The sequence below is a fragment of the Temnothorax curvispinosus genome, unplaced genomic scaffold, assembly GCF_003070985.1.
Source record: "Temnothorax curvispinosus isolate PA1 unplaced genomic scaffold, ASM307098v1 QBEX01006782.1, whole genome shotgun sequence".
NCBI classification, from domain to species: Eukaryota; Metazoa; Arthropoda; class Insecta; order Hymenoptera; family Formicidae; genus Temnothorax; species Temnothorax curvispinosus.
Window position 1 is genome coordinate 77,701 of NW_020216562.1, and position 14,222 is coordinate 91,922.

The window sequence follows — 14,222 nt, forward strand, 5'->3', positions numbered from 1 at the left end:
ACACACACACACACACACACACACACACACACACACACACACACACATACATACAGACATTTTTTAAAATTGCAATTTTTCGACGTTCTGAACACATTCAGAAAAACAAAAAATTTTTTTTTTTTTTACGAAAACAAAGCTTCCTCTATGAGGAAGCAAAAAAAGAGTTATTAATATTAATAAGTTATAGTTATTAATAATATTTTTGTCTACTTTTTTCAACTCAGTAAATTGCGCGTTGATTATTATTTGTCGGTTTTAAAACACAATTTTTTGTTGGAACAATAAATCTAAATACTTTAATTGATAGGTAGTTGATTTAACTTTTGATTATACTAATAAGCATTCTTCTTAAATCACTATAAGGAATTTATTGCAAAAAATATCACCCCAATTAAAGATCGAACGAATTAAAAAAAAAATTTATTTTTTCAATGAGCAAATATTTATTAATATGATTTTTTGACTACAATAATTGAATAATAACAAATAAAGATACTATTTGATTGTCAGGCAAGTTAACTATCAGTATCAGTATCAGTATCAGTATCAGTATCAGTATCAGTTTCAGTATTTATATCCTAACAAAAATTTACACGCCATTTCTCGATCTTTTTTGAACATTTCTTTATGGCATAAATATTATGTTGTATTTAGTAATACACGCTCTAACTACAATATTGTGCGGATATAATGGCAGAGACGAGAGTATGCAAAGTTGGTAAAGTGCAAAGTGGAATATTGTAGTAAATTAAAAACTTCTATTATAAAGTGCAATATATTTGTGATAAACAAATAAATGATTAATTAGCTAAACTCTAAATTAAAATTAACAATTTAAAAGAAAAAGTAGTCTATAAGAGTCAAACACAGTTATTTGTGCGTGACTGTATTTTATGTAATATTTAATTAAAAATTTAATACAAACTATAATAATCGTCGACGATAATATGAAACAACGCAATTAAATTATTAAAATCTTTGTTTTTTTTCTCAAAGTATTTCTATCAAAGCGTAAAATAACAGTACTAAAATAAAATTTTATAACATTTATGTACGTCTTTCTTTATTAAAGTAACGACTTCCCTTTCCATTAAGCGATGCAATATTATACTTTTGACCGGTACTTATATTACTATGAATTGTTTTTTATAGATCAGACTGGGAGAGTTGAGTTTAATGATATTGTTAAGGAGGGTCCACATTATCGAGCAAAACCGCGAGCCGAACTTCGCCGCGAACCGATCATGCGTCCACATTATCGAGCCGAACCGCGAGCCGAACTTCGTTGCGAGCCGATCATGCGTCCACATTGTCGAGCCGACGGACTCGCGCGAGGCTCGCGAACCTCGAATCGAACATCAGTGCGAACCATCGCGTACTCACTCCACGAATCTGCAAGGATTTTGATGATACGAGGTTTGGCTCGCAGTGTCCCACCAAAAGTCGGTATTCTGACGAAACATCAAAAGATGCTTTTTATGATCAGATTATACGCTTTGTCGGGTGGTAGACTGGTAGTTAAGCTTCGAGCTAGACAAATAATGACAAAAAACAAAAAATGAACGATGAAAGAAAACGTGAGTAATTGCCCAGTCGCTGTATTTGATTCTATCCACGTATGTGCAGTCTACACGACTACTGGTAGACAAAATGGAATGGTCTGATAAAAAATGTTTAAAATTAATTAGTGATTATGAGCAGAAAAGATTATTATATACGGGACGCTAAAAATCCCGAACATTATAACAATTAAAAAAATGCATATTTATATTTACAATCGTATTTTTAACGTTGCAATATATATTATAAATTTATTGCGTATTTATCATAGATTTAGAGTATGTTCGTTTAATCTAATAAATATAGTTGGTACCACACTAAATATAGTTTTATGGTTTGAAAAGGAATTAAGCTTTGAATACAAGAAAATAATAAAAGCACGCATATGTATACACATATTTAGTCGTCTTTTCCTGTTCTCATACTTTTTTTATAAGAAGAAATAAGTAAAGAACTCGAATGTGATAGTGACATGTGCAAAAAAAAGATGACGACATTATTGGCATCTCTGCAAAAAGAAAAAGCAAAAATAAAAAAAGTATGGAAACAGGAAAAGGTGAGTGAATATATGTATATGTGCTTTTATTATTTTTCTGTATTCAAAACTTAATTCCTTTTCAAACCATAAAACAAAATTTAGAATTAATATTGCATAAACATACTCTAAACCTGTGATAAATACGCAATAAATTTATAATATATATATTGCAATGTTAAAAAATACGATTGTAAATATAAATATGCATTTTGCATACATGTATTAAGAATTTATATAAATTTTATTATAAATTTCAATACGAGATTTGACTTCAAAAAATTTTAACTCATGTTCGCGGTTCGCGATGGAGTTCGATTTGAGGTTCGTCTGCAAGTTCTGGCTCGAGGCTCGGTTCGGGACTCGGTTCGCGGTTTGGCTCGATAATGTGGACCCTGCTTTACGTCGCACTGCTCGCGAAGAGACGCATCTTGTATATATATCGGCACTCGCGCACCCAAATCAGTGCTCCCGCACTCGCCGCTAACGCTCTCGAAAGAATGAACACAAGCGAGCAGGGCGACGCAACAATAAAACAATATGAAAAATACTACATTTTTAATATAATATTATAATAACAAAAGTAATATTAACATTGAATATTCTGCTTGTATTTATGCAAAACCGCAAGTTCTTTTATCCTCCTGAACAATACAAGTTTCATATTGTGCATTTTGATAAATGTTAATTATTATTATGCCATACGATGCGACGTGTATATGGATCTTTATCTCGTGGATAGTTTTTCAGATATGACACATCGTTCGGAAGGCGTGCCAAGATTAGGCCGTATAGGACTTCAACTTTTTCTTTTCATCGATTTCTTCCTCCATCCTTCGTCATTCGCGTCAGTGTACATCGGAACCTTATGGCCGCCCATGGGCTGTGGGGGAGAAGCGGCTAGTTCCTTCCTAGGCGTATACCGACTGGTGATTTAGTGAGATCCGATCTGCGAGTGGAGCGGCCGATCAGCTGGACTATAAATATCAGGTGTTTTTTTGCTCACACACACACACACAACACACACACACACACACACACACACACACACACGCACGCACGCACACACGTATATTATACACGTATATTATACACGTACATATATATTTCTTTTTTGAGTAAAATAAGATCTCCAGTGATATGAGAGGCAGCATTCGGTTTTTCATTAGCGTTTAACTCCTCTCTTCTTAGATTTCTTTCAATTCGCGAGACAAAAATCTGGTATGTTCTTTACATTCGTTTTTTTGGTGTATGTAAAAAAGTTAGGGCTTGCGACATTTGATTATTTTATTTACGATACCATCAATATTTTTATAATTGAACGCTTTTTTTAGATAGTACTGTATATCATGTATTTTGATGGTACTAATAACACATTTTTTACCTACATTTTTAGGTAAAAATGTTTTTTTGCGACGGTTTTTCACTTGAAATCAATCAAATTGTTAACTGTACGAAAAACAGTATCGAGACATAGCTTATTAACAGGATTTAAATCCGTGTGTAAACATTGCGTTCATTGAAATATTTTGCAACATTGCGTCTCTTGCGATTAAATAAAGTGAAATTTCTTCAGAGGAGAAGCTCGAAATTATATGTGTACATACAGTATAAAAGTCAGCGCTTTAATTTCTTGAAATTTCAGTGCCTAAAGATATGATTATTTACTCAATTATAGTTATTATCGTGCGAGAAAACGCAGGAGAAGAATCTACGAGCGCTCCTCTGGAAAACTTAACTGCACTTTTATAGCACTTCCCTCTCGACTTTAAACGAATAATTTTTATCTGCTAAACCGCCACCGCTGTCGCAACCGCGCGCATTCCACCCTTCCGATGCTGCCCTTGTCGTTCCTAGCGACCCCTCGTAAAATTAAGTCAAACAGCCACGGGGTGCCGGGGTGCCATTCGCTTTTCCGCGTTACGTTCTCCGTTCTTCTTGAGAGGAACCGAGCGCGACACTAGTCACTTTTGCAAACGGTCAAAAGAGACAGTGTGAATCATTCGTAGTCTGGGTAACAACGATAATTTCTTTGCAAAAATCATCAGACGCATAAAAAAAAATGTAAGCATCTTTTATTGCGATTTTATTCTCGTGATAATTCTTGTGTTTTTCTCGCAACATTGAAAACTCTGTATTACGGTGATTGCAATACCGGACCGATATAACAATACCAGCATTTCGATATTTATTTTACATAATACGGCATATCAATTTGGCATTTTGTATAAAGAGATTAGGTTACATATCATAAGGGTAAACGTTATATAAAATACATTAATTAAACCACATATTTAATTTATTGCATATTAAGAAAAGAATATAAAATTAATTAGCTTAATCCATTTATGCATATATTATACAGTCCAGCCTTAAATTCTGTTTCTGTGCTTTGAACATATAATACGACTATAATACGAATATATTTTAATTAATGTAAATATATCTTTTAAAGTACAAAAAGGAGCTTTAGAACTGTATGAAAGTTATTAAAAGTGCTCGCCTTTATATCTTTATAACATAAATGTAGATACTTTCGTCAATCGCTGTACGTATAATTTCTAGAAAAATTTTGCTCCTTTAATTATGCCTCACTTGAAGAATTCTAAGCTTGTGTTTTCTTCTAACATGTCCTACAGTTTATAATTAACAAAATTTAAATCAGAATTATCGAAAAGTAAAATTTAGTTTTAATAAAAATAAGAACCACTTCCGCATACATATAGAGTTTTCTCGATTTTTTTCGGGTTTGTTCTAGTTTATCTGTTAGCAAATAATTACTTTTTGTACTCTTCTTATTGGACGATTAATAATGCTGGAATGTTTACTTCTCTTATTACGACTGTTTGTTTATGCAGTGAATTACGTCGTATGCGTTGACGCATTGCTTGAATAACATTTTCTGTTTTTACTGATTACACATCACTTTTCTTTTTATTATATGACCTGTTTCTTTGAACTTTTTAATTGCGTGAAACACAACTACTGTTATATTTAATGTTGTAAATTTATTAAAAATATCACGAATACTCTTTTCCACTTCAAATAATGCTATAGCAGCAATACAGTTTTTATTCCATTGTGAATATGAACTATGACGACCAAAGCTGTCAGCTGTTCTATTATGTTGTCATAGTTAACTATAACTAATAATGTCACGGTTTTGTGTGTTAAAGTTTAACCGACTGTCTGTTGCTTAGAAAATTAATAACAGATTTATGGCAAGACTATGTATAATATAATAATATAATATACAAAATAACTCACGCGTATATGCGCGTGTTTAATTGAGACAGGTTGCAGTTTTTGTTTTGTTGAACAAAAGAAGGAAATTCAATGATGTGTAACAAGATTTATTTCACAAGTGCAATAATCTAAAAGTGTGATTGCATCTCTTTTGTAAATAAATCATACATTCTTCTTATATAGCAATTGTTAGAATAATAAATATAAATAAATCTATTAGATAGAGTAAATAAATCAAGTCTTAATTATTTGTATATAAAAAATATTAAGATAGAATTGTAAAACATTTATAGTTTATAAAATTTTTCCATATTTTTTGTAGCTTCTTTTTTGTATTTAATATAAAATAAACTTTTATATCTTTTTTATAAAATATTTTTATACATAAAATTATATTAATTATAAAATTTTTTATCTACTGCTATGCATGTTACAAAAATTTGTAATTGCATCTTGCAGTTTATATCTTTTTTTAAGTGCAATAATGTAATTTTTTAATATTGTTTAATTCATCTTATTATAGAATATAAAAATATTAAAGTTATTGAAAAATGGATTACAAAAAAATTTTTGTTTCAAAATATGAAGTCAGAATAAAGTAAAATATTTTGTAAACTATTAATTCTTTTTCATCATCTTACTTTAATATTTTTATTACTTCATTCTAATAGAACAGAATGTTCAGAAGGATCGAATTATGTAAAAAATGTAATTTATTAAAAAAATAAAGTTTTACTTTTTCATTTATTATATTTTTGAAAAAGACAAGCGCCAGTAAGAAAATATATTTTTATTATAATATATATTCACACATAATTATTTCTGTCATTTTCAACGAAACAAGAACTACAATTCCAATTGTGATTTAATCTGTATAAGTGATTTGTATTACAGATCGTAACTGCAAAATTAAAAACAAAATTATGCAATGAGAAAACGTTAGTTTTAAGAAGAGTATCAGGACAGAATCGATTATTTTGCAATTGGAGAAATTAAAGAAATCTGAAATCATCTTTTACAAGTGAAATTATATAGAAGGCTTTTCTTACACAAATTAATTTTTATTATTTATGTTATATTGTTATTTATCATGTAAAAGTATTGAGACATTTTGGATACTTCACGAGATATTTTATAATTTATTTTGACATAAAATATAAAATATTTCGTATAATATTTTTCGATGACTTTATCCTAATACTTTTACACTAAGAAAAAAAGCTGTTGCTTCAATTAAAATGCTATCACGGGGTGCCAAAAACATTTTTGGCACCCTGTGATAGCATTTTGATTAAAGTAACAGCTTTTTTTTCAGTGTACATAATAACAGAAAGAATCGATTTATGCTCTCTAAAAGTCAAAGAGTGAAATATCATTCCAAACGAGTGAAATGCAAGTGTAATGAAAAGTAAACATTGAGCCTGTGCACTTTGAGTGATTGTGATTCATTATAGCTTTAGAGTGAAGACGTATCACTCCGATAGAGTAGCCGCTCTAAAAATTTGAATGAAAAATTCACTTCTACCTTATGAGTGTCCGCATTTACTGAAATTAGAGTGACAACCCTCTCTTTTGGAGTGACTATCGCAATCACTCTAATATATATTAGCGGCAAAATTACTCTATGAGATTTAGAAAATGACTGTATTATTTGCTGCACTTGTAATGCATGATTGCATTTTGTTACAATATATTTTTCTTTTTTTACAATTAATTAATTCTATTATTATGTACAATATAATAGTATTAAGATAACGTCATCGAGAAATTGAAAGTATGAAATATTGTGATAACTTATATTTTATATTTTAATATTAAATACAAGCTATCTTGTTCTGCATATTCAATTCTTTGATGACTTCATCTTACTTTTATATACACACATAGCAACAAAAGACAACATATGTAAAAAAATAATTCCATAAAAAATTGGAATATTTTTAACATTTTCATTAAATTATATCTTTCCAGATAATTGCATTGGTTATTTTAAATTGTTTTATATGCAAAAGATGTGTGTATATATATATGTATATACGTATATTTGACACATATATGTATATACATACAGGGTGTTTCCTAAGTAAGTACAAAAAATTGAAGCGGATAATTGAAGTGGCTTATTTTAGGGAGAAATAAATCTAATAAACATATATCGTAAACTTCGTTTTCAAAATACGAAATATTTTCTTCAATTTTTTGTACTTACTTAAGAAACACCTTGTATATTGTTGCACCCGAGACCCGAGACTCGCTCGCGTGTTTCTGCACTGCTCGCATTCGCGTTCGCGCTCGTGCACTCCCGAGCTCGCGGAAAAAAACTAGACACGGATTGGAAAATAACTCGTTCATTTGTAATAAAATACAGAGGAGCACAATGTCACACGTCCGATCGGTCCGCTAGCTCAACTCCGAATCCAAGATGATCATTTTCAAACAACAGCTAGTCGTCACGAAGAACGCTTAGCGATATGAGCGATATCTTTTCTAGATCTAAAGTTTACTCGAAAGCAGCTCTATTTGACTCGAACTAAGAGTTGATTCAGCGCGGGCGTAACAATATATAGAATGTCTGATAATAGGTATAACTATATAAATATAGGTAACACCCGCCGTGGATATATATATGTATATATATATAGGTAGTATATATAGGAGTTAAACTGAAATCCTTCTAATACCTCGCCACGTGCCATAGCAATCGTAAACGCTAGGTACTTTTTCTCGTTGAATTGCGCGGACGCACGCTAATACGCGGAGGTTTATTAATTAAATTCTTATTATTTATGCAAAAATTGCAAAATGGTAAAGGACTTTTCTATTCAGTTTAACCCCTTGTACCTATGTCCACGGCGGGTGTTACACTTATTATCAGACATCCTGTATATGTAACAGTATTTTCTGTATAAAACAAGTTATTTTCACCAAAACTGTTGAAAATGACAATGAAATTTTCTTTAAAATTCTTATAGTTTAGTTTTTTTTACAAGGGCTCTTTTAATATGGTATATCATTAAATAACTTTATCAGAAATAATTGCTTATTCTATTTGTTTTATTTTGAACATTTAAAATTTGTATATAGATTTTTAATAAATGCCAAAATACCGATATAATTAAAACACTGGTATTTCGAATCTGGAACAGCGCGATATATCAATATTCCAGATAACGGTATTGCAATCATTACTCTACGTACTGTATCATACTCTCGACGAATTTGCATACGGTTTTGTGAAGAAAACAGAGATTTTTCTGAGCTATTTTCTCTAATTGTTAATTGTGTTTCTGAAAAGATGTGTTAGTTAATACAGAGTTGTATTTAATTTATTATTTTAAACTAAACTATTAGTGATAATAGCAAAGTTAACTGAAGAGAATATGACGTGAAGAAACAATATCGAGTTTTATTATTGTTCAATTTTATTATGTTTAACTTTTTATTGTTTTTAACATTTTTTTGATAAGTTTATTTTTGAATTTCTTATGTTTTAATACCTTTATGTTATGTTTTAATACCTTTATTAAACTTTTGTATATATATCTTATTTAAAATTTTTATTGTTGAGTAAAAAATAAATTAATAATTGTGATATATTTACATTTCACATGTTACATGTATAGTTTCTTGCATAAATGTCAGGGTTGCATTAATGTTGGGTTGAATGTCGCAACGAATAGAGTATATTTATGCTGAAAACAAGCATATATTATTACATTTAGACACATTATTACTTATCTTATTTGTAAATACTCTTATCTGAGAATATCTGAGAAGGTATTGAAAGAAAGGAAATATATTACGTTGGTGAAATCTATCTATGTAATTCGTACAAATTGACGCAACGTAATTTATTAACCTTGATGTATTCAAGGTACAAATTTGTAAGCTTTTGTTTTGCAACAAAAACTTTGCAAAGTTATGTAGAAGAATATTTGTTATTACCAAATACAGAATAAAGAAATGGACAAATAAAAGATCTATTTTCATTCTTTATAAACATTTATCATATTGCAGACATATACATATATACTTGTATGTATGCATGTATGTGCGCGCGCAAACACACATGTACACACACACACACGTATTAAAATACATGGCATATAAAATTATAAATAGAGTTCTATCCTAAAAAATCTGAATTATAAATTATTTAAGCATGTTTGGGTTTTACATTAAAACTTTACATTAAAATTGTTATTAGTCATGAGTTCAACGTGTTTGATGCAAAAATAATTTGCGCATTTATTTAATTGATATTTTAACAGTGAATTAATTCACATAATTAGAAAAAGAACGATTTATTTTCTATTCTAAAACTTTTAGTTTTAAAATATTTTATTTAAAATTTAAGCGTTTAAAATAATTTGCCGAATTAACTGTTAACTATAATATTTTTATCGCTATCTAATTAATTACTGTAATCGTAAAATTAAATAAAAATGCAATGTATATATGTCTCGTTTGACACGAATATCGAGATTTTGAATCTGATTCGACATTGAGTTATACGTTTGTGGGGACACAACGCGAAAGTTCTTTTTCGTTTGGATGGAATTACTTTTATCGTCGTGACGGAGAAGCAGACGGTGATTTGATTCACGATCGTTCATGCGAGTCGCGACCAGGAAGGCTCGCTCGTGTATTTGCCTGACGGCAGGGTTGATCGCATTTTCCGGCATTACGCCGGTATAATTCCTTCCTTTTTTTTCTTCGCCTCTTTGCACATCGGCCACCAACCGTCAGTGTGATTGACGGATATCGTTAACGGTTTTAAGACTCCCTCCCTCTTTGCGCATCTCCGTTCCCTTCCTTATGACGACGCGTGCGATCTACCGCGAAGATCTCATTAGTAGTTATTCTCATTCCACGCGGGAATTCTGCATTTAATGTGCTTGTTCAACCATGCTGCGTTCTATAATACTATGTGATTCTTTAAATACTGCGTGATTTTACCTTAACTATTTGAGTCTTTAAAAGAATCGCGATCAAAAAATTTTTATATAATTCTGTTACGCGAACCTTTAATATTAATTGATAAATTTGAATAATAAACCTTTATTATTTTTCTTGTATGTTTAAATAATAATGTATTATATCATACATATATTTATATAAATAATTAATTGTCTGTATCTGTGTGACAATATTACTTTAGTAATTGCACATAAATTGTATATGAGAAATTCAAAGATGATATGTAGATGTTACATATTTATTATTATAAAACTTATTAGTGCTTTTAAAGCAATTTCTCTATATAGGTACGAATTGGCAACTTATTCGTTTAACAAAATTCAATTCAGTTGTTTTAATATTTTTATAAATATATATTATTTGGCAATAAGAAAGTTAGTATCTGAAATATCTTTTATTAATTATTATTGGCAGTATTTATTGGCAACTAAAATTATTTTGTCTCATTTTAAAATTATATAAATTTACGTACCTATATGATTTCGAATAATTTATAATTTTTGAACTTTATAAGAAACTTATTATAAAAAGTTTCTGATTTTAACGAACAATTAAAACCCCACTATTTTGTTATGATATATATGTATATAGCATTACATTCAGCTTTCAAATATAGAATAAGTTCACATTTATGTAAGGAATTATTAAAGTTTTTAATAAGTTTTTGTGACTGAAAATTATCTAAACATGATTTGTTAAACTGCCTTTGTGTTTGTCAAACGATGATGTTATATTTTTACAATAAGTTATAAAAAAGCTTTGTATATGTTGTTTATAAGTATGGATTATATTTGTCGAAAACTTTGTTTTTCGTACATTATTCTTATATTTATTAATCAAAAGAAGAACAAATTTTTTGGTAAAGCTAAGAATGACTAACATACAAATATGTAGTTTTCATCATATTCCTGATTAGTGATCATCCTTGATTTTAAACAGAATGTTGAAATGTTGAAAGCAAATAATAATGTGTAATAATAAATTAATTATTAAAAATACCGATTAGTAATTTTTTATCATAGGTAATGGATGATTACCTAAACGAGTCTAATTCTAATGCAGAAATTAAGATTATTAATGATTAATTTCATAGAATAGTTCCTGCAAATATTGTGCGAATTTTATAATGTATCGGAGACAGAGCTTATGGTGAACGTATGAAATGAGGTGGCGATAATCATGCATCGGTGATATGGTGATGCAAGATCCAGGGATCTCGAGCCGTCGCGAGATAGTTGCAATGGGGAGAATATACCTATCCAGCTTGCGGGGGCATCCGGAGTTGTGCGCACCTCGCGCACCTCTCCCAACGGCGATTGAAGTGCCTGGCACCATAGCTCCGCCTACTTGCGATACAACCTTCGGCTCTCTCGCGCCGATCCGACGACCGGTCGTTACCGCTATGCGTGCCTCGTCGAATCTCTTTTTTCTTTTTCTCTCTTCTTCCACTTATCGTTTCTACAGCTCTGCTATGATCCTGTAGTCGCTCTCTCGATCCGATATCGCATAAAAATCGTATAGGGTGCTTTCGTATTAGAGCAAAAGTAAGAATCGTGATGTCAGCTGTTATCAAAAAGATTGCGATTGTGATATAAAAAATTTTTTAGTTAAGACTTACCGGTCAGTGTATACAAGTCATATTGGAATATAAAATTAGAAATAAAAAATCATATAATATATTTTTTTATGCTATATATAAAAAGATAAATTAGTTTCCTTGCATAATTATTATTGTGTATTTATATATGTATAATATATACTTTGTGTATGACAATATAACTTAATAAAATATTTTGAATAACTGTATTGTTTATCGTTCTTTCGCTACGAGATCTGTACATTTGCATAAATTGATTCTGCGGCTTGCGATCAACTTAATCTCGTGTACGATGCCAAGGTTAAATGTTTCGGCAATGATTTACAGAGGCACGAAGAGCGTGGGTGATACTATCGATGTTGCGTTTATCATCGACACGATGTTCACGGAATAACCGGCGCATATCATCTAATGCAACACACGCGAGTGCAGTAACACATTTTTAGGCATATATCCTCAGTCGTAAAGATAATTCGTTACTTTAATGCAATATTGAGATATTTTTAAATATTGAGATTTTGGAATGTTATAGTAACTTTTTGTAAACTTATAATGATAGAAATAAAATACAATTTACATTACAAGAAAAATTTATATTTTGTAAGTCAAATAACACAAATATTAGTAATTTTGTTCTTTCTCCAGGTTAAAATATTTTTATTTTTATATTATGTCTAATTTTTCAAAAGTTTTATCTAAATATTAATCTATTTGTTATTTAAAAATTAAATAATTTTTAAAATTATAATTAAACTAGCTTACATAAATTGTTCTCTTAGATTGATTGGTATCGTAAATTAAGAAATTTAATGAATGCAGGAGCGTTGGAGCTTTCTCAACGTATAAAGAAGAAAATGTCCGATGGTCTCTGATTTTCTTCTATGGAACATCTGCACGGTAATGCATGACGGTGAGACTCTTTAGCATTTTTATGCGAGCTGGCGCTGACAGTTTATTTTATTATATCGATAGACGGCTGCCCATCGTCCATCGTCCGGGAGAATTCATAAGTCAAACCCAACGTAAGTGCGCCCCGAGCAAGTTATCTGCACACGGAAGTCGTTCCATTTTATTCGTTCTATTCTATTTTCCGATTGCTTCGATTGATGATACAATCAGATTGATAGTATAGTGTGGTATACAACATAAGTTCGGTCACACGCGATACACAACACTACAACCTAAAAAATAATTAATAAACTTTATCTTAGCGAATTGGCGCGTTAGTTTTATGTTAATAAAACTGATCTTTAATTAATGATTAATTTTATTTAAAAAGATTTGAATTTGAATGAAAATTTGTATATAATAAATTGGGATTGTAAATTCAAATATAAATTTTTATGTAATTATAAACATATTACATAATTAAAATAAATAAAATTAAAAATTATAAAAATTTGTAAGCACCAATTTTTATTTAAATATTAAAATTTTAATTTTTGACTGCTTTATATTAAAAAACTATCATCTTAACTTTAAAAAATGTTATTTTATATATTAATTTGCGATTAGTTGAAGGAAATAAAAGAATAAACAAATCAGGTAAATTTCAGACACGTGTTACAGGTGTTCATCTGTAATTATCAAAAATATCGATACCTGAAGATATCGGTACATATACAGTTGCAAACAACATTCAGTAAGACACGCGAATAAAAATAAATAAAGAATTTTACAGTTAACGACTTATTAACATTAATCATGCTATATTGCAATTATGTTTTATGTTGAAATTGAAAAAATATATACAAGGTGTACAACTAAAAGGGTTACAGATTATTATTTTTAAAAAACTAAGCAAAATATTAAATTGTTGTTTTCTTTAGAAATAATAATCCGTAACACTTTCAGCTTCATACCTTGTATTATATACTGTTTATAAGATTATAAGATATATTGTTTATAAGATTAAGATGCGTAACACTACAAAAAGGCGTGATATCCGTACAAAATTACCTTTTTAAAAAAAAGGTAAAAAAAGGCGCCAAGTACACGCATAGTAGTGTATATGTATTATGTTGTTATCCTGTTATATTGTTACCTCGAAAAAAACAAAGTGGTAGTATTTATACCTCCAAATAGCTTTATCCCGTACATACTGTTTATAAAATGCGTAATACTACAAAAAGGCGTGATATCCGTACAAAATTATCTTTTTTAAAAAAAGGTAAAAAAAGGCGCTAAGTACACATATAGTAGTGTATATGTTGTTACCTCGAAAAAAAAAAAGAAAGTGATAGTATTATACGTCGAAAAAACCTAAGTAACAAGTGGTAGACGTAATCTTTATATCTCGAA

At 29.8% G+C, this 14,222-nt stretch overlaps 1 protein-coding gene across 2 annotated transcripts in view; it reads left to right on the forward strand.

The window, feature by feature from the left end:
* Positions 1 to 5,656, forward strand: part of LOC112456405 (transcription factor MafB-like) — a 36,149-nt gene extending 30,493 nt beyond the window's left edge. Inside the window, exon 4 of one of the 2 annotated variants that reach the window (XM_025018907.1) lies at positions 2,841 to 5,656. In XM_025018907.1, the coding sequence (XP_024874675.1) occupies positions 2,841 to 3,002 (162 nt within the window). In that variant the 3' untranslated portion in view covers positions 3,003 to 5,656. The remainder of the gene's footprint in view (positions 1 to 2,840) is intronic. The other variant, XM_025018905.1, reaches the window with a different exon arrangement.
* Positions 5,657 to 14,222: the final 8,566 nt, after the last annotated feature.